At 39.7% G+C, this 18826-nt stretch overlaps 1 protein-coding gene across 1 annotated transcript in view; it reads left to right on the forward strand.

The window, feature by feature from the left end:
* kif11 (kinesin family member 11) overlaps window positions 1–18826 on the forward strand; it is a 39600-nt gene that overhangs the window by 11297 nt on the left and 9477 nt on the right. Inside the window, exons 6-20 of the mRNA XM_048551515.2 lie at window positions 1101–1286; window positions 1469–1593; window positions 2006–2096; window positions 3384–3529; window positions 4109–4205; window positions 4415–4510; window positions 5150–5238; window positions 5936–6023; window positions 8997–9185; window positions 11515–11722; window positions 14051–14223; window positions 16442–16567; window positions 16957–17115; window positions 17211–17350; window positions 17599–17878. Of these exons, the coding sequence (XP_048407472.1) occupies window positions 1101–1286; window positions 1469–1593; window positions 2006–2096; window positions 3384–3529; window positions 4109–4205; window positions 4415–4510; window positions 5150–5238; window positions 5936–6023; window positions 8997–9185; window positions 11515–11722; window positions 14051–14223; window positions 16442–16567; window positions 16957–17115; window positions 17211–17350; window positions 17599–17878 (2193 nt within the window). The remainder of the gene's footprint in view (window positions 1–1100; window positions 1287–1468; window positions 1594–2005; window positions 2097–3383; window positions 3530–4108; window positions 4206–4414; window positions 4511–5149; window positions 5239–5935; window positions 6024–8996; window positions 9186–11514; window positions 11723–14050; window positions 14224–16441; window positions 16568–16956; window positions 17116–17210; window positions 17351–17598; window positions 17879–18826) is intronic.

The following is an 18826-nucleotide window of genomic DNA, read 5'->3' on the forward strand; positions in this document are numbered from 1 at the left end:
TGCAGTTCACTTTGTTTCTCCCTGGCTGAAGCAGTGATGGTGATTGACAGAATTAATGAAGTCAACATGGTCAAAGTTAAAACTGGCCTCATTGGAATAAAATGCAGCCAAATTCTTAGCAAACAAATAGATTTAAATTTTGGACATTTTCTTATGAATGCAAGAATAAATATTGTATAAATTATTACAAGATAGAAAACTTGCCTTTTTAAAGTGTCTTTCACAACCCCAACAATCTCAAGTATTTTACTGCTAATGAAGTGCTTAAGTGCAGTCACTGATGTAGGAAAGTGACAACCAGTTGCAGAACACACACATTCAAAATTATCAAGTGGACGAGAGTTGAAACAGTTCCCATACGATGAAGAATAGAGCAAAAGTGAAGATTTGAAATGTGTAAGTTGTCTTTTTGCCAATGTCCAGTGCCTTGTTTGTACTAAAACTGCTAATTTACTGGGCATGGGGAGAGGTCTTCGGTAGTAATCTGATTATTTGTTTTGTTAATGAGGCTTCACTATGCTCAAAATTACTTTTGAGGCACACTACGTGAGTTCAAGGCATGGTGGTGCCAGGTTATTTAAGGGTCAAATTTCCACCTATTTGAAGATTTGTTGCTGGAGTTTTGCCATTTGAAGTGCAAGATATTGTAGCTTTAAAACTATAGCCTTTCGTTTCGACCCGATGCATGTTGCTGATGTGCTCAGACTGTATGACCTATTTGAGCATTTCTGCTTTTCCATTCCAGAAAACTAATAGCTTGTTGATCCACAGGAAAAAATATTTTAAGAGATTTTGTGGATAAACTATTAAAATCGAGCTGTTGATGAATGAACGTTGCAGTGTCATTCACGGTCTACTGCCTCATTTCCTGAAATCACTTTTATAAGGACATGAATCTGTAATTTGTTGAAATAAGATTTTTTTGGATTATTTTCGAAGAGTGGCTCTAACATTATAACAGTTTTCACACATCAGAAGTACTACATTTGCTTTAGAGCATTGTCTGAGAAGGTGAAATGTGTTATGTAAAATTTTTAAAAACTGTGAATAGTATCTTTTATCAATCCCTTTGTCATTAAAGGATTTTTGCCTCTCTGTAGGATCCCCTGGCTGGAATTATTCCACGCACACTGCATCAGATTTTTGAGAGGTTGGCATCACAAGGTGCTGAGTTCTCTGTGAAAGTTTCTTTGTTGGAAATTTATAATGAAGAGCTGTTTGACCTTTTGAGCCCTATATCAGATGTTAATGAGAGGCTGCAGATGTTTGATGATCCCCGCAACAAGGTATTGATTTTATTAATTAAAGTGTGCAAATGTTACCAAATTTGCAACAACCTTATGATCTAAATAGATTGCTATTCGCTCTAGAATGTAGGCCTTGGTGAAAATTTATTTTTCTCCCCCCTTCCCTCCCTCCTTCCCTCCTCCTCCCCCCCACCCCACCCCCCCCCCACCCGACATGTTAGAGGGGAGTTATCATCAAAGGACTCGAAGAAATTTCCGTCCATAATAAAGATGAAGTTTATCAAATTCTGGAGAGGGGAGCAGCAAAGAGGACAACTGCAGCAACTCTGATGAATGCGTACTCAAGGTATGGATGATTGTGTCTTGTCTGAAGTTTCTAAGAGTAAATTATACACACAAAACACTTATGCAGGTAGAGGAGATCTTGCAATAGGTAATTGTCAATTTGCTAACACAATATGATTGGATATATTTCAGAAATTTTATCAATTTCAAATTTTTTGGCTTTTTGCTTTGTGTTGCTGAATTTTGAGGGTCGGTTGTTTGGAAAGTGTTCAAGGACTAGGCTGAAAGCTGTACTATACCTTAATATTTTTCACAACAAACTGCTTTCTTACTGTTACAACAGCCAAATTGAATGATCAAAGGTCATGTATTCCAGAGAGAGCTGCTAAGGCAATAAGTAGTTCTAAACTTCCTTAAAAGAAGTGAAGAGCATCATCTTGTGTTTAACTTTCAGTTTACAAACTTTCTTTCAGTCGTTCCCACTCAGTTTTTTCCATTACAATCCACATGAAGGAAACTACTCTCGATGGGGAGGAACTAGTAAAGATTGGCAAGTTGAATTTGGTGAGTCTTTTATGCAAACTGTTGTTAAGGCTTGTGTATCTCTTATTTTGTTGCTGTTTAAAGCTTCTGTTGGAGGCACAGACTCTAACTTGAATTTGTGGGCTTCATATAAACTTCAAAGTGTGCAATTGATTTGTAAACAAAAGGAAAAGCTCGTCAGGGTTTTGGTGGAATCATTAGCCCATGGCTGTCATCTGGTGGGCATGTCTTCTCCCCACGTGCATTCCATTTGTAATACAAGTCACCAATGATGCTGGAGATTTTGTTAAATTTTTAACATTCAGGGAATGTTCAATGCTGTTACTTCTCATTGTTCTTCAGATGAGCTTTTTTAAACGTGCTTGTTTTCATGGTTTGTGCTGTCACTATCCATATGTAAAGAATTAACAAGTTGGTGAACTGAAGTACTGCAATGAGAACAAAGTTTCTATTCTTTTATTTTCAGTTTGTACTTGGCTTGCTGGCAATAATATTTTTCTTAGTTTATTGCTTTGGTTATTCTGCTTTGTTTTCCAAGTTGGCTTCCAGCAATAGATACTTTAGTTTTGTTTTAAATGCAGCTAGAATAATGACATTGCCATATTTTATATTTTTTATAAACCTGCGTCCTTGTTAACTCAATGGTGCATGGAACGTGTATCTGAAAATACAGGTGCCAGCTTCCATCACTGGTCTCTTTGCCAAGTCTCCCCTCTCTGTCTAGTGAGGCACCACAATTCTGCTGCAAGCCTCCTAGTAGGGAGTACCTGATGGACTGAATTCCTAACCGAGATTAATATCCAATGGTCTTGATGCAACTGTATAACATCCATTCAGGAATGAAAGGTTCAATTATTTCTCTGATCACATAATTTGAAATGGTAATTGAAGTTTGAATGACACATGATAGCTCAGGTGTGATGCACAAATTTGAAATAAAATTGGTGACATAAAAAGAATGTTCTGAACACAACACTTTGAGGCTGTATTGCAGTTGTAATGATAATTAAAAACCGATGGGGAAAACCTTTGTGGTGGGGGGGGAAAAAATTAACTTTTTCTATTAAACATTGCTTTGTTCAGGTCAGAAGCAACCTTTGGACCCAAGTTGTCAAGTATAAAACAGTTTAATTCCATGAAATATAAAAGATATTCCTCATTGGGAATATAAAACTTTATGCTGCAATATGCCATAAATTGTGCTCAGTCTAACTTGAAAGTCAAAACTGTTGCCCAAACCTGCCATTGGTCTGCAATCAAGCAGTGAGCAAAGTCATCACAGTCCAATTATTTCTTGACTCTGCAAAGGTGGATCTTGCTGGAAGTGAGAATATTGGCCGATCCGGAGCTGTTGATAAGAGAGCTCGAGAAGCTGGCAACATCAACCAGTCATTGCTCACTCTGGGCAGAGTAATTACTGCGCTGGTGGAGAGAACCCCTCATGTGCCATACAGGTAAAAACCAAATCGCCATTCAATAACTTGACTGTCAACGAAAGGCTCAGCATGTTTTGTCAGGAGCTGCTTGTAAATGTAATGGGGGGGTCTCTGGAGTAAACCTTCTGGTGATTGGCTTTTGATTGTAATGACCATGACTTGTGGAACCTGATGCTGCAGTAATGTGCATTTGCTTTAGACATATAGAGATAATGACTTTTGTAGGGCAAAGTTAATGAGATCCTACTTTTCTATTTTTAACCTATGCCAACTAAATGTTACACTGTTCTGTGACTCAACCAACTAAATGTTTTATTTATTGTGATTGAATTTTTCGTCATTGAATTGCATTAAAACCTGGCTTAATAAGTTTTTGAAGATGTAGAATGGATGTTACTTGAATTTTTCAATCAAAAATAAAGATAGATAAGATCCAGAAATTGTATAGATTCAGCTTTTTGAAAATACGGGGCTTCTCAATTTTTAAAAAAAAAATTGGCCATTTGCAGTGTTTAAACTATACACTTGAGGCAGAAATACATGGCACAATTCAAACTTTCTTCAATGACTATCTTCCTCTATCCTGTACATTTTCAGAGAATCAAAGCTCACGAGGATCCTCCAGGACTCTCTGGGTGGACGGACTAAAACATCCATCATTGCCACCATTTCCCCAGCTTCTGTGAATTTTGAAGTTAGTATAACCTCCTTTGTTGTAGTGATTGGGTGACAATTATTCTACGTAGGGTGGGTTTTAATCCCTATTGTTCTTGTGCTGTTTGCCTCTAAAGTAGTTTTCAAATCATTTAATGATCGTGTTAGCAGTTCATAATAAATGTTTAACTGGAACTGACATATTAGTATATAATTGACTAATCCAGTCTAAATGTCCCTAAATGATAGGAAACGATCAGCACTCTGGATTATGCTTACCGAGCAAAGAACATCTTGAATAAACCTGAAGTCAACCAGAAGCTCACCAAGAGGGCCCTGATTAAGGTATTCCACATACAGCATCTGCCTAATGCAGTGTTACTTATTCATTCAAGAAAGGAACATATAAAAGTAGGCACGTGGGATTTCTCTAAAACCAATGATTCGAAGAAATTCTTATAATACTGGCTAAAAGGTGATGCCAGAATCTCCATTGCTTGATGCTGAAAATTTTAATTTAGGGGCAACTGTCATCTCACTGTGGTCGACAAAATTCTTAAAGCAGAGACAGACAAGCCTTTCTCTCTCTGTACAGAGCTGCTGGTATTTCCTGTCACAGTCTCCCTTTGTCTTGCCCTGGGATGAGTACTGAATGTCTCACTGACTCTTGTGAAATTTGCATAACCCTGCACAATTCCATGACAGAAGCTGTGCGAGTGCAGAGAAGAGACACCAACCTGTCTGATCAGTGTTGTTTTTAAAAATGTGTTTAATGTTAAATATGTACAGCAATGGTATCTTTTGAGATTTAACATTGAAGTACATTTATTATTTTTTGCTTTTCTCTTGCAATCTTTTTAAAGTGTAATGTGCAATAATGCCCACAATCATTCTCTTTTGTGCTATCAACTGCTCGTGGTTTTGTAATAAGAGTCTTAAATCATTGCATCTGGTATAATTGTATAATTGTGCATTGTTTTTCAGGAATACACGGAAGAGATTGAAAGATTGAAACGGGATCTTGCTGCAGCTCGTGAGAAAAATGGAGTGTACATGTCTGCAGAAAACTATGAGTGAGTATATTATCTGTAAGAACAGGTGCTGGAACTCTGAAAAGCCATGACAATGGTACAAAGCATCTGAGCTTTAACTTTTGCAATCTTTTACAATTTCAGATTAATGCACTCTAGGGTAATTTTTGCAAGATGAGATTAAGTGCAGAGTCTCATTTAATACTAATATCGGTTGGGAGTTTGCACTACAATTTGCAATGGTTTAAACCCCCTTTAGTCAGATTGCTGTGTGCCTTTTTTTTCCTTGCAAATGGTGGGGGACGACTTAAATGCAAGTTTGGTGTGGTTAATGATGCTACAGATTGTAATGAATAATTCATTTGGACTGATCTGTCACTAACGCTTTATCTTCAATGTGTGTGTGGATAAATTCTTAATGACATGTAACTTCAACCATGGGGCTTACTGCAGTGTTATTGAATATATTGTAATTGGCCTGAACAAGTTGCATTTCAACTAAAGTGATAGAACCATCGGTTTTCTTCGTCTTGTGCAAAATTTAAAATGCCCAGTTTGATTCCATCCTTTTCTGGATTCAATTGAATTGTTCAAACTGATCTTCTATATGTAGAAAACGATCAAAAGCATGCAGTAAAGAGATTGCTACAGTGATACTCTGGCTAAATATTTGATAGGGAACAGGTGCTCTTTATTCTGGAGCTGTAACCTAACCACATACTCTATTTCTCCTCCTCAGATTTATGCAAAGTAAGGTGGCTGCTCAGGAAGAGTTAATTACTGACTACATAGAAAAGATTGCTGTCATGGAGGAGGAGCTGAAACAAGTAAGGAAACCTGATGGAATACTCTGGTCATAAAAAGCTGCTACATAAATGCGAGTTGGTAAAGTGGCAATAGAGTAGCACAGTGGCTCAGTAGTTAACACTAACATAACGCCAGGGACCCGGATTCGATTCCAGCCTCGGGCAACTTCCACGTTTTCCCTGTTTCTGCATAGGTTTCATCCAGGTACTCTGGTTTCCTCCCGCAGTACAAAGATGTGCAGGTTAGCTGGATTGGCCATGCTGAATTGCCCGTTGTGTCTATGGTGGGAAATGCAGGGATAGGGTAACGGGTGGGTATGGGTGGGATGCTCTTTGGAGGGTCAGTGTGGTCTCAGTGGATGGAACGGGCTGCTTCCAGACTGTAGGGATTATGTAAGTCACAAATGGAGGTATCACTACATAACCAGAAGCTTGAACAAAGGGGTAGTTTGAAGGAACACAAGTTTGGGGAAGGAGTTCCAGAATTTGGGGTCAAAGCAGCTGAAAGGCTCGCCACCATTAGTGGAACTGTCAACATCAGGGAAACTCCAAATGTCAGAATTGGAGGAGATCAGATCTCGAACCCTTGTACAGCTTGAAAGAGGCTACAGAGATAAAGGTGAGCAAGACTGATAGGATTTAAAAACCAGGGTGTGTATTTTATAACTTGAAGATTTTGCCAGAGCAGCAGCATGTAAGTGAGCAAGCAGACTTGTGTCGGGTAAGTGGAACTTAAAATAAGTTTGCAGGCAGTGGAGCTTTGTAAAGCTGCCTTTTTAAAAGGGCAGAAGGCGGTAGACCGATCTTGAAGATGAAATAGTCAATGATTTGAGCAATGAAGGTATGAATGATGGTTTCAACTGGAGCTGAGCTGAGGCAGTGTCAGTCAAATGCCCTTATTAATATGGAAATAAATATAGAACAATGAAGTGATGAGTTCCAGGTGTCAAACCATTTGTCTCTGCTTCTGGCAGTTACTAGGGAAAAAGGATGAGAACAGTTTGAGATGGAGACCAAACACAGTGCCTTAGACCGTTACAACATTTAGCTGCTGCAAGTTTCTGCTCAATAATAGGTGTTCAAGTAGTGTGTTAAACCACACACGAGACGAGAAAGATGGTGCGAAGGGCAGCTAGTTCCATCAGCATACGTGGAGAAACTTTTCGGTACAAATTGCTAAGGGGCAAAATAGGAATGGGGTTGAGCACAGATCACTCAGTAGTGCAGGCATTTTTTTAAGAAAGAGTTGAGTTGATTTTTTTAAATAATGTAACCAATACATACAGGAAAGGTTCATATAGGTCGTTGTTTAACATAGTGGTTGGTTAGGGTAGGGAACTGAACAGCATCATGAACTTGCATGTTTGCGTTTTTCCTCTTTCAGTTCCCAGGGCCCACACTCTGCAATTCCCAACCTAAAACACTCTACTTCTCTCCTTCTCTTAAGAGTCTTTTTAAATCCTGGCACTTTAACCAAGCTTTTAGTCCCTTACTGTAGGCTTGGTGAAGTCAATGGTTGAGAATCCTTCTGGGAAGCACCAAGATGTTTTTTATAAGCCCTGGACACAAAATACCATAAGATATAGGAATAGAATTAGGCAATTTGGCCCATCGAGCCAGCTCTGCCATTCAATCATAACTAATAAGTTTCTCAGCAAGCTGATTTATATGGATTACCTGAATTATGTTTGGGAAATCAACCTTGTTGCTATTATCCACCAGCTCAGAGTGAAAGGCGTTCAATAATCCCAGATCTCCAACCTAACCTGTTTGTGGATTCCCCAGAGTAGCTGACTGGAAGCTATGACGAAGGCACAAAATATTGTTGGTACAACTGGGACCTGCAGTGGTTGGGGGGAAAAAAAGGGACTGCACGAACATTATAACAAAGTGTGGAGCTGGATGAACACAGCAGGCCGAGCAGCATCTCAGGAGCACAAAAGCTAACGTTTTGGGCCTAGACCCTTCATCAGAGAGGGGAATGGGGAGAGGGTTCTGGAATAAATAGGGAGAGGCGGGGGGAGGCGGACCGAAGGTGGAGAGAAGAAGATGGGTGGAGAGGAGAGTATAGGTAGGGAGGGGATAGGTCAGTCCAGGGAAGACGGACAGGTCAAGGAGGTGGGATGAAGTTAGTAGGTAGATGGGGGTGCGGCTTGGGGTGGGAGGAAGGGATGGGTGAGAGGAAGAACAGGTTAGGGAGGCAGAGACGGGTTGGACTGGTTTTGGGATGCAGTCGGGGGGAGGGGATGAGCTGGGCTGGTGGTGAGCCCAGCTCGTCCCCTCCCCCCACTGCGTCCCAAAACCAGCCCAGCCTGTCTCTGCCTCCCTAACCTGTTCTTCCTCTCACCCATCCCTCCCTCCCACCCCAAGCCGCACCTCCATCTCCTACCTACTAACCTCATCCCACCTCCTTGACCTGTCCGTCTTCCCTGGACTGACCCATCCCCTCCCTACCTCCCCATCTATACTCTCCTCTCCACCTATCTTCTTCTCTCCACCTTTGGTCCGCCTCCCCCTGCCTCTCCCTATTTATTCCAGAACCCTCTCCCCATCCCCCTCTCTGAAGGAGGGTCTAGGCCCAAAACGTCAGCTTTTGCGCTCCTGAGATGCTGCTGGGCCTGCTGTGTTCATCCAGCTCCACACTTTGTTATCTTGGATTCTCCAGCATCTGCAGTTCCCATTATCTCTGCACTAACACTATATGGTCGTGTGACTTAAGTGATTGTAATAGTTTCTTTAACGAGCGATCAAGAAAGTAGGCTTATGTGGCATTTCAGAAATTACATTTCAACCTTATTTACTTTAAAAGAAAAATAGCCTCAATCACTTGGGTCTTTTTTAATATTCTTTATCATTTTGCCAGATGTAAAAGGCTGGCTATTGAGCTATTTACATCTGGATGTTTGTCTAATTTAGTGTTATTCTCACTATTTAACTGCTGCACAATTTCTTAAGAATACAAATGTAGTTTTTATCAATTTGTTTCATTTCTAGGTCAATGAGCTATTTTTGGAAAACAAGAAGGAGCTTGAACATTGTACATCTGAACTGCACCAGCGAGAACAAGTACTTCAAGAGACTCAGCAAGACTTGGAGATGACCAAAATAAAATTGTCTGAGGAAGAATTTATGTGTGATGCTCATGCCCACACTGAAGAAAAGCTCTATGATACAGCCAGTGAGGTAGGAGGCTTCTTGATCTCCTACTGCAAAGTTACGACCAGCACCTACCATAAGGTTGTGACCATGGCAAGCTCACCTCATTACAGAACTCTTAAAGGCTCCATGATGCTGGGTGGTCTGGGGGCATCTTATTGCCTTTAACTGTTCTTTTTGCAAACAAATCTACCTGTTCTCTGAAATGTAATGTTGTTTTGTAATGTGCAGCTTGCTAGCCTTAAACTTGGTTTGAAATAGGTCAACTGTAATCGTTTCCTTTCTTCTTTCTATTTTGAATTTGTGGTGTTTCCTAAAGTAACTCCTTAAGGTAACTTCCTCCATTACTGCTTGAACCTGACTTTCAACTCTGCCCATATACTATTTTATTTGTCTGTCAGCAACACATTTTTGGCTTTTTTTTATCTACTTTGAGTCTTCTAATCCATTTATGCAGCTGTAACTTAAATTTCAATGCAAATTTTTGAAAATATTGTCATGGAAATGAATATGCACAGTTGAAATTTACCTTGTATTTATTGTGGTATATAGCACATGCAGTATGTAAAAACCTGTTGGCCATAGCTTTTCATTTTGAGAAAAATCATGGCCCCAGAGACAGAGTAGGCAGGCTGGGTGGCTGCCTGTATCAAATTTCAGATGTTCAAATTTATGAATGAAGTGCAGGAACAAGACCAAACTAAATGTTGTGACAAACAGAAGAGAATGGAACTCTGCAGGTCAAACAATATTTCTGGCTAGAGAAATATAGTATGTCAGATTTCTGAACTTTTTTATCAGAAGTGCATTCCCGAATTTCTTCCATCTTCCCTGATCTGAATGCATGCCGTAATCGCCACATGCTGCTGTGATGACCGACAATGCATTTAATATCAAGGAAGTGAAGGCAGAATTTTATTTCAGTTGATCTCTCCAGGTGTCAAGCCTGCTCTGCTTCTGCCAGTTAACCGTTTTCAACTTCACATTCAGCGATAAAAGTTTACCTTGAGAAATTCTTGTGTAGTATGTCTCTGACATCAGAAATAAGCTTCAGTTTTAAAGCCTGCATAGAGGAGACATGGGTGGTTTTCTTGAATGCATTGGAGAATTATGCAACCCATGATATATTGTGCTCACTTGTATTTAAATTAACTACTGATTTAGTGTCTGAGCTCTGATCTGTCAAGCTATGTTCAGTCTGCATTTCAAAGATAAGAAACACATTTCAGCATGTGATACAGTGCAGCAACTGCTGTATCAGTGAATTTTGAGCTGAAATCAGTATCTGTTTTATAGTGATCTTGAAATACATGGCAACCATTGTTTATCTAAACAGCATAAAATATATTGTTTACAACATTGTGAAACTAGCAGATGAGTTTAAAAACCCTGTGTGTATTGCCATTCCGGGGAATTCACACACCAAACCACTTCTTCCCCACCCCAACCTTTTTATAAACTATGCATTTGTATCTTCGGCCACCTGTCATAATGCCTGCCCACTAGATCATTGTAGAATTATAGAATCCCTACAGTGTGGAAACAAGCGCTGAGGCTCAATGAGTCCACACCGACTCTCAGAGCATCCCAACCTGACCCATCCCTGTAAAGGCCCACCTAATCTACACATCCGTGAACACTATGGGCAATTTAGCATGGCCAATCCACCTAGCCTGCACATCTTTGGACTGTGGGAGGAAACCAAAGCACCCAGAGGAAACCCACACACATGGGGAGAATGTGTCAGTCACCCAAAGGTGCAATGGGGACCCTGGTGCTATGAGGCAGCAGTGCTAACCACTGAGCCGTGTCACCCTTTTTTTGCTGCACGTGTTGTGACTCCAGGCTGCCACTCCTTCACGCTGTTTCATCTCGGTGCCCAGAGCAGGGACCTTCCTTGAGTAAGGAATCCAGACATGGACCTGCTACTCCTGTTCCTTCTCATTACCTGTTTCAGGTATGTACCAGTAAACCCAGGGCCTGGGTAGAGCCTGCCAACTCCACAAAGGAACTCAATGCAGTATCTGTGCAGCAGCATTGACCTGAATTCTCTAAACCCAAAGAGACTGTGATGCCTGGGGACTGTTAGGGAAATGTTGTGCAAGTGCTTCTGCTGACATGCTCAAACACAAGTGACATAAGCACAGTTGCCTCAAGTGTGAGGACCTACTGACACCTACTGGTCCATGTGCACATGTACAGGGCCTACAGGGTCCTCAGAGAGGAGATCCAAGTGACTAACAGGAAGTCATTCTGTTGAAGTCAAATTCACACAGATGCCCGCCCAGAACCTGGATTTTTGATCTGTTATTAACTATTGTGTTCTTGTTTGTAAAGTCTTGCTCATTTGTTTCAGTTGCTGCAAACAGTTGAAGACAGTACGAAAGATGTGTCTGGTCTGCATGCTAAGCTTGACCGCAAAAAAGTTGTTGAATTTCATAACTGCAAAGCGCAGGATGTCTTCATGAGACAGATGAATGACCTGTTCACCGAAATGCAGAAAAAATCTGATGAAACTCGTGTGAAGCAGCAGGGAATGCTTGATTTCTATGCCACGTCGATTAGTAAGTCTCTAGTTTAGTTCTCTTTTACTTTGGAAGCAAAGCTATATGTTTGTTTGAAAACACATGAAATGAATGTTTCTTATTTTCAGATGTGACTGAATTTAAAACTTTTTTGATGAATAAAAACAATCAAAGCATTTTTATTCTACATTTCAGCAAATTAAGTTTAAAATACTTGACTTAAAATGAAAGTGAGAAACTCCTAGTTTTCTCTCTTCCTTGCCCAACCTCTCAACATTTTCTGTTAAACCAGGCCTTCCGAAGTTGTGGAGGTCAATTGCCTTTGTAAGTTGCGTACAAACGGTGCTATAATTTTGATAATGTCTCATTCCCAACCTTAATTTACCACGTATTGCAATGGGTCCCTTCAATGCAGAGGAAAATTATTTGGTAGCATGTTCTCCATACCAGTGGTTCTTGCAAGATGCTGTTCAGTCAGTTAAAGGAGACACGATCCTACTGGAAGAACAAGTCATTGAAACAATGAAACATGAAACATTGGGTGAGAGTCCAGTGCAGTCACATGGTGTAATTGCTATGATCTCTCGCTCATTTGGAGATGCATCTTCGCTGGATCTTCAGCTAAAATGTTGGTGGAAAAGTAGAATTAATTCAGAAGGAATCAAGCCGCCCAGCACTCTGCCTAGAACCCCACATTAAGTGTTGTGTTCAGTTCAGGTCACCATGACCCAAATTATTATTGAACCTGGTGATAAGGAAATTTATCAGTCCTTTTGAGGTTTGACCCCTGTGATGGAGGTCTGACTTATCCAACATTTTTCACAATTTCTGATAAATTGGCCTCTGTGGTTGACATTTGAGAGAAGGTTCCATAGGGCCATGATGGGTTTTAAGTGAAATTACAACTTGGAAAGTTAAAGCTACAGGGCATTTATTTAAACTAACAGGCAAACTTAGTACTTTTCATTTAGACCTGTGCATGAAATGAACCATTGGAAACAAAACCAAGGAAGTTTTTATTTTTAAAAAAAATTGATTGATGTGTGAATCTAATGCGTATTTCCCTACACGTGCACCTGTGTCAGATGTTGTAATTTTAGAATCAAATATGATCCAATAAAATCCAGTGTTCAAATGACATTCCTCAAGAGCCAAATCAAATCTCTATTCCACCCTGAACAAGACTTATTAGACCAATGTTGAAGGCAGGTGTGGCTAAAGGGTTGAATTTGCATTCTTAGCATTTCCAAAGGATGCTGATTGCCCTCCTGTTACGGGAGGGCAGAGAAATCAACTCCTCTGGATGCCTGAGGCCCTCTAGTGGAGATTTTCTGCTACTGCCACATTATTCTGAGCCCGTGAAAGGGTTCAAAGTTAAAGCTGATTCTTGAAATGGTAAGAAACAGGAACAAGCGAAGGTTGTTCACTCCATTAAGCCTGCTCTGACATTCCTCATGTCCACATTCCAGCCCTTTCCCCATAACCCTTGATTTCCCCTACTGATCAAGAACCTATCTAACTCAGCCTTAAATTTACACAAGGACTCTGCTCGCACGGCTCTATATGGCAAGAAGTTCCAAAAACACTCGGCTCTCTGAGAAGAAATTCTCCCTCATCTCAGTCTTAAATTGGCACCCCTTTATGCTGAGACTACGCCCTCTGGTCCAAGACACTCCCTTGAGGGGAAACATCCTCTCAGCATTTGCCCGTCAAGCCCCTTAAGAATACTATATAATGAGATCACCTCTCATTCATCTGCTCTCCAGTGAGTAAAGTCCCAACCTGTTTAGCTTTTCTTCCTAAGACAATGCATCCATGTTGGGAATTACCGTAGTGAACCTTCACCGAACAGCCTTCAATGAGATACTGTCCTCTCTTAATTAAGAGAATCAAAACTACTCTCAGTATTCCAGATTTGGTCTCACCGGTGCCTGGTACAGCTGCAGTAAGGCTTCCCTTATTCACATACTCCTACCCAGAGAAATAAGAGGCAACATTCCATTAGCCTTCCTGATCACCTGCTGCACCTGTGCACTAGCTTTGTGCTTCATGTACAAGTACCCCGAGTCCTTCTGTGTTGCAGCTTTCTGCAGATCTTCTCCATTTTTCTCCATCCTTTTGTTCTCCCTTCCAAAATGAACAATTTCACATTTTTGCACTTTATATTCCATTTGCCAACTTTTTGCCATTATTTAACCAATTGATATCTCTGTAAACTGTATGCATATCCTGGCAACCTGCCTTTCCAGCTATTTTTGTATCTTTTGCAAATTTGACTACAATATAGTCATCCCAAGACTGGATTAAATAAATAGTTGTTCTCTAGCTGCTTTAATTTCTTAAGTAAACTCATTTTTCTGTTCCCAGGCGAACTCCTGAGTGCAAATGCCTCTGCATTTAGTTCTGTTGCATCTGCAGTGGGCACTTCTTTTGCGTCTGTCAAGGAAATGGTTTCTTCTGGGGTATCGCAAAGTCTTCAGGAATTGCTTAAGCAGGAGAGTATGACTCAGCACTCATTGAACAAGGTCCAGAAGGCCCTGGTAAGCTCATACAGAGATGCATGGGAAAGGAGGGGCGCGAGTATTCTGTCATTATGCGTAATCTGTTGTGCCAGTAAAGGGCCTTTTTCTGTCCATTTAGTTTTATATGTCGCACAGCACCTTCCATGTTTTTAAATCTCATTACTCCTTCTTTTCTCTCTATCCTCATTTCTCTCCAAGGTTTTATATGGAAACTGTTAAAAATGTGAAGTTTGGTAAATTGTTTTAGGGCTTTCTGTTTAATTTTAGAGTGAAATGAAGGAACAAAGATTATCGCATGACCTGTTTCGCATTCTGCCTACCAGCGAGCCTGGGAAATTTAATTGTTAGGTTATTTTGTTGTGAATAAGGTACATCACGTTCAACCCTGTAAATAATGTCCTAACTAGATTGACTGTCTCCAAGTTCCAAGAGGAGTTTGAAATGTCATGTTTTGTTGATGTTTACTTTAAACTGTCTACGTGCAAGATAGAATGATGTTACAGGTTTAGAAAGCAGCTTGATTCAAGGTCCATGTGATTAACATCACCATTGAAATGGGCTTTGAGAAAGGAAGAGAGCGAGAGTCCGTAGGAAGGAAACTGCAAGTTTTCCTGAAAGACCCCTGAACCCCATCAGATGTGATCAGTCTAAAAGAATCAGGAGAAGGGCTAGAGGCAGAAAGTGTGTTATTTGGTACGTAGGTGGGAGCTGATGCTTGGATTAAAAAGCTAAAGTTTTTGAGGATTTAAAAGAAGCCAGAAGATTTGCCTAACTTAGGCTAGAGGGAGAGACTTTAAATGTGCCATCCTGGGGAAAATAGTTGTGGGAGATGTAGCAGTCATCTTGGCTGAAAATGCACGAGCATAACTTTTTGGATTGGTTCCTGGAGAATGTGGTGCATACTGCAAAGGCAGTGTAATTTGTTACTTTGGAAGAGGAATGTTCTATGGGGTTCTTACCAGTAGTTAAGAGTATAAGTTGCCTTGTCATGGTGTTAATCCAATATTGCTTTCAATTTGTCATAACTTTTAAAACTTGAAATTTTGATGTGATCATTTTAGTAATTCAATAGAAGCTCAGTTTTTAGTCTGTTTGTGAACTGAAACACAATTCCAGATCAGTGGCTGCTTTGCTTTCTTCAAGTGTGTACTTGTATACGAGTTCTGGTTAGTGCTGGCCGGCCTTTGGACCACCATATTACATCCACGTGCTGTTCCAGCATTTAGGTTGTGATCAGGAACTGGTGCTACAGACAGCTTACCTCTGCAAAAGTTAATTCAGTTCAAGACAGTCTTGTGAGCATTAGTCTTTTCCAAGTGCAAGCTCGGGGTGATAATTTTTATCCCTGCCTTTTTCCGCAAGTCTCTACATTACATTTATTACAGAGACACCAATAATATCTTTCACTAATGTAACCTGTTGACCATTGCATGGAAATGGCAATGTCTGGCTCATGCGGTTGCACGCTATTTAGATTTTAAATCTTGGTTTTCTAGACTTGCAAATTTTGACTATGGTCAAACTGCCTAGGATTGCCAGTTTCAGTGGGGTGTTTGTTATTAAGGGCTACAGATTGGGCACCAAGATACCAAATTTGCTTTTCTTCTGAATCACAAATTACCTTTGCACAAACATTTTTATAAATGTGGACCCGCTATTGATCTGCTTTCTTCTATAAGCTGGAAGTGTGCACTGTTTGTAAACACTGAATACATGTTTTAAAAGTATTGGAATTGCCTTAGTTTTGGCAGGAGTTTGTACTCATGTTCTGTATTCAGCAGAAACCTTCAATACATTTTCAAGAACCTGGAAAGAAATTTTTAAGACGTAACTAGAGGGCTATGGGAGCAAGAGCTCTATAGTGGTATTGGGCTGAATCTTCCATTATCAGCCATTGTCGACACAGTGGTCGTCTCCTGTAACACAAGTTTCTGTTTCCAGGTGTATTTGTGTTAACAAAGAGCAAACTCACTGCTAAAAGAGCCATCAAAGTACTGTGCTTTGTATATTCTGTTGCCTTTATAGGTTTGGTTGAACAGTTTTTAGTTGACTCCCTTGTGCAGGGCAGTTATCTGAAGAGGAAACTTTTCTAGAATCTTAGTCAAACTGTTAACTGTCCTTACAACATGCTATTGTAAGTGGGACAAGCAGTTAATGGGGTGCTGTGAGGTTTGTTTTTATTGAATTTCCCCTCAACTATGTTCAAGGTTTTCACGTCTTTGCTGTTTATTTTCAGGAAGAACATAAACTGGAAATGGAAAAAGAGCTTAAGAAGAATTTACAGCCCGTTGTTATCTCTGTAGTGGAACTGAACAATTGTCTTAAGCTGAATTTTCAGACCTATTCTGGAATAGCTGAAAAGGTCACTAAATTTTCCTCTGTCTAGTTGCATGAGTTTTCTGAAACACACTGACCCAGGATCTCTAAAGATATTAAACTTCTATCATTTTGAAATTAATTTGCCAAATACTCAGTTCCTATAGATGATATTGAGCTTTCACTACTGGGTAATTATGCAATAAAAACCCCCTGATTTAAGGAAATGAGATAATGTCGAAAGTGATTTTATTTGCAGTAAACTAGCAAGACCGTAGAAAACTATTTTGTTTACACTTTAACAGACTTTCTGATTAACACAAACAGTGACAATACTGAAGGCTAGCCTTGCAGCTAATTAAAATTAATGCTCTGAGGATGCTTTTTAACTTGCCACACCTTGAGTTTATTAAAGTATGCTTTGAATTGTTTCAGCTGGAAGCCATGAAAACAGATACTGATGAATTCTTTGGACAACACAGCAAGATGCTTAGTAAAATACAAGAAACCACTTGCAATGCTCTGGGCAACATTCAAAATGAGAATGAAAAACTTGATCAAGAGCTACAAAAGTTGCAACAAAAGCAGATGGAGGTTCTATGAAACTCAATTGGTTCTGAAGATATTTTTCAGCTTTTTTTCACATCTGTATTAATTTTATGGTTCAACTCTAACTTTTTGTACAATAGGGTATTTCAAAAGTCATCTCAAATCTACAGTGTCAGCTTGGTCAATTAGCCCAGCAAATTCAACAGAGCTATGATAATATTCAAATACAAAATGGAAATATGCATCAGTCATTGACTCTGCTTCAAGATGATGTGCATATGTAAGTAATTAGATTGGCTGCTTGGTTATCCATTAAATTCAGATATGCTTAAATATGCAAAATTGTTATATTTTTAGGTTCTGATAGGTTCACTGGTCTTTTGATGCTTTCCATATAACATGAATTGACTCATTATACTAAATGTCACAGTTTTTTAAAATTCTCAAGCTTTGAGGTTTGTTTTTAATATAGAAAACACTGAATTTTTTGTCTTATTTTGTAAGGCTATCATTTTTATTTTTCCTTAGACAATCTGCAAAGGCTATGGAGAATGCAGCCTGTCACCAAGGGAAACTCCTGACTACTTTAGATGGTTTGGCAAACGGAATCCGAGAAACCTCCAGTGAAGGGTTGAAGTTTGCAGATCAGTCAAATGTGAAGTGCCAACAACTCAACTCTGATATGCTGACACTTTGCCAGGAAAGTAGTCGATGGTGTGAATCAACAGCGGGCACTGTTGACCTGTTCAGTCAGGAACAACTCTGTTCCCTTAGAGGTAACAAGAGGAGGTTGGAGAACCATGAACAAGTAGGTGTTTTTAACTAATCATTTCTTTCCTTGTCTTAACAAATAGTAACATGTGTATGTTAATTATATTAAGTAAACTTAGCTATTCAAAAGGATATCATAGAACACTTTAAGACGAAAACATGTTCTTTCGAACTACCAAAAAGACCAATTTCTATATAGCTTCTTTAACATTGTGGAGCAGCCTGGGATGTTTCACTGAAACATTATGAAATAAAATTGGACTCCCAGTCTCTCCAAGGAGTTGTTGGGGCAGAAAGCCAAAGTATTTCACGAGATGCAGGTTGTAAGGAACAACTTAGCAGGGAAAGGATTTGAAGAGGGGGAGATTTTTCAGTTTCAAACCCAGGTAACTGAAGCTATAATGACCAGTGGCAGAGCTTGAAAATGAGTAGAGAGGCCAGAATGGGAAGAAGTTTGATATCTCCGAGCCCCAAGGCTAAAGGAGATTATATTGTAGGATTAGAAAACATGATTCAGCATTTTAAAGTTGTTGTTAGCTAACTTTGAGCCAATGAGGAAAAGGATGTATATTAGGAAATACAGGCACAGGTATGTTCCAAACTCGTGAAATGACAACTGTAACTACACATGGATTATTATTCATGCTAGGGCTTGGGTGGCAAGATTTTGAACTTTCAAAATGGTGCATTTGGGTTTAATTTATTCACTTTATAAAATTGGAGTCAGGTTCTTAGCCTTGAGGAAGGATTTGTGGTCATACATTTCTTTTAAAGACCATTGTTCACTTTCTCTTAAGAGTGCACTCTTAACTTTCTGCCTTTTCCACAAATCAAAGATACCTTTTGTCTGCCTCTTACAGTCCATCTGCTGATTCTAATTATAGCTGTAAGCTGGTAGTTCTGTTCAATATAGAAAACTGCTATGCTCCAGGAATTGCTATTTGATAGAGAGGAATTCCCAATTCTAGTACTGAGTGAGGTGTTA

Source organism: Stegostoma tigrinum, chromosome 20 (assembly GCF_030684315.1).
Source record: "Stegostoma tigrinum isolate sSteTig4 chromosome 20, sSteTig4.hap1, whole genome shotgun sequence".
NCBI classification, from domain to species: domain Eukaryota; kingdom Metazoa; phylum Chordata; class Chondrichthyes; order Orectolobiformes; family Stegostomatidae; genus Stegostoma; species Stegostoma tigrinum.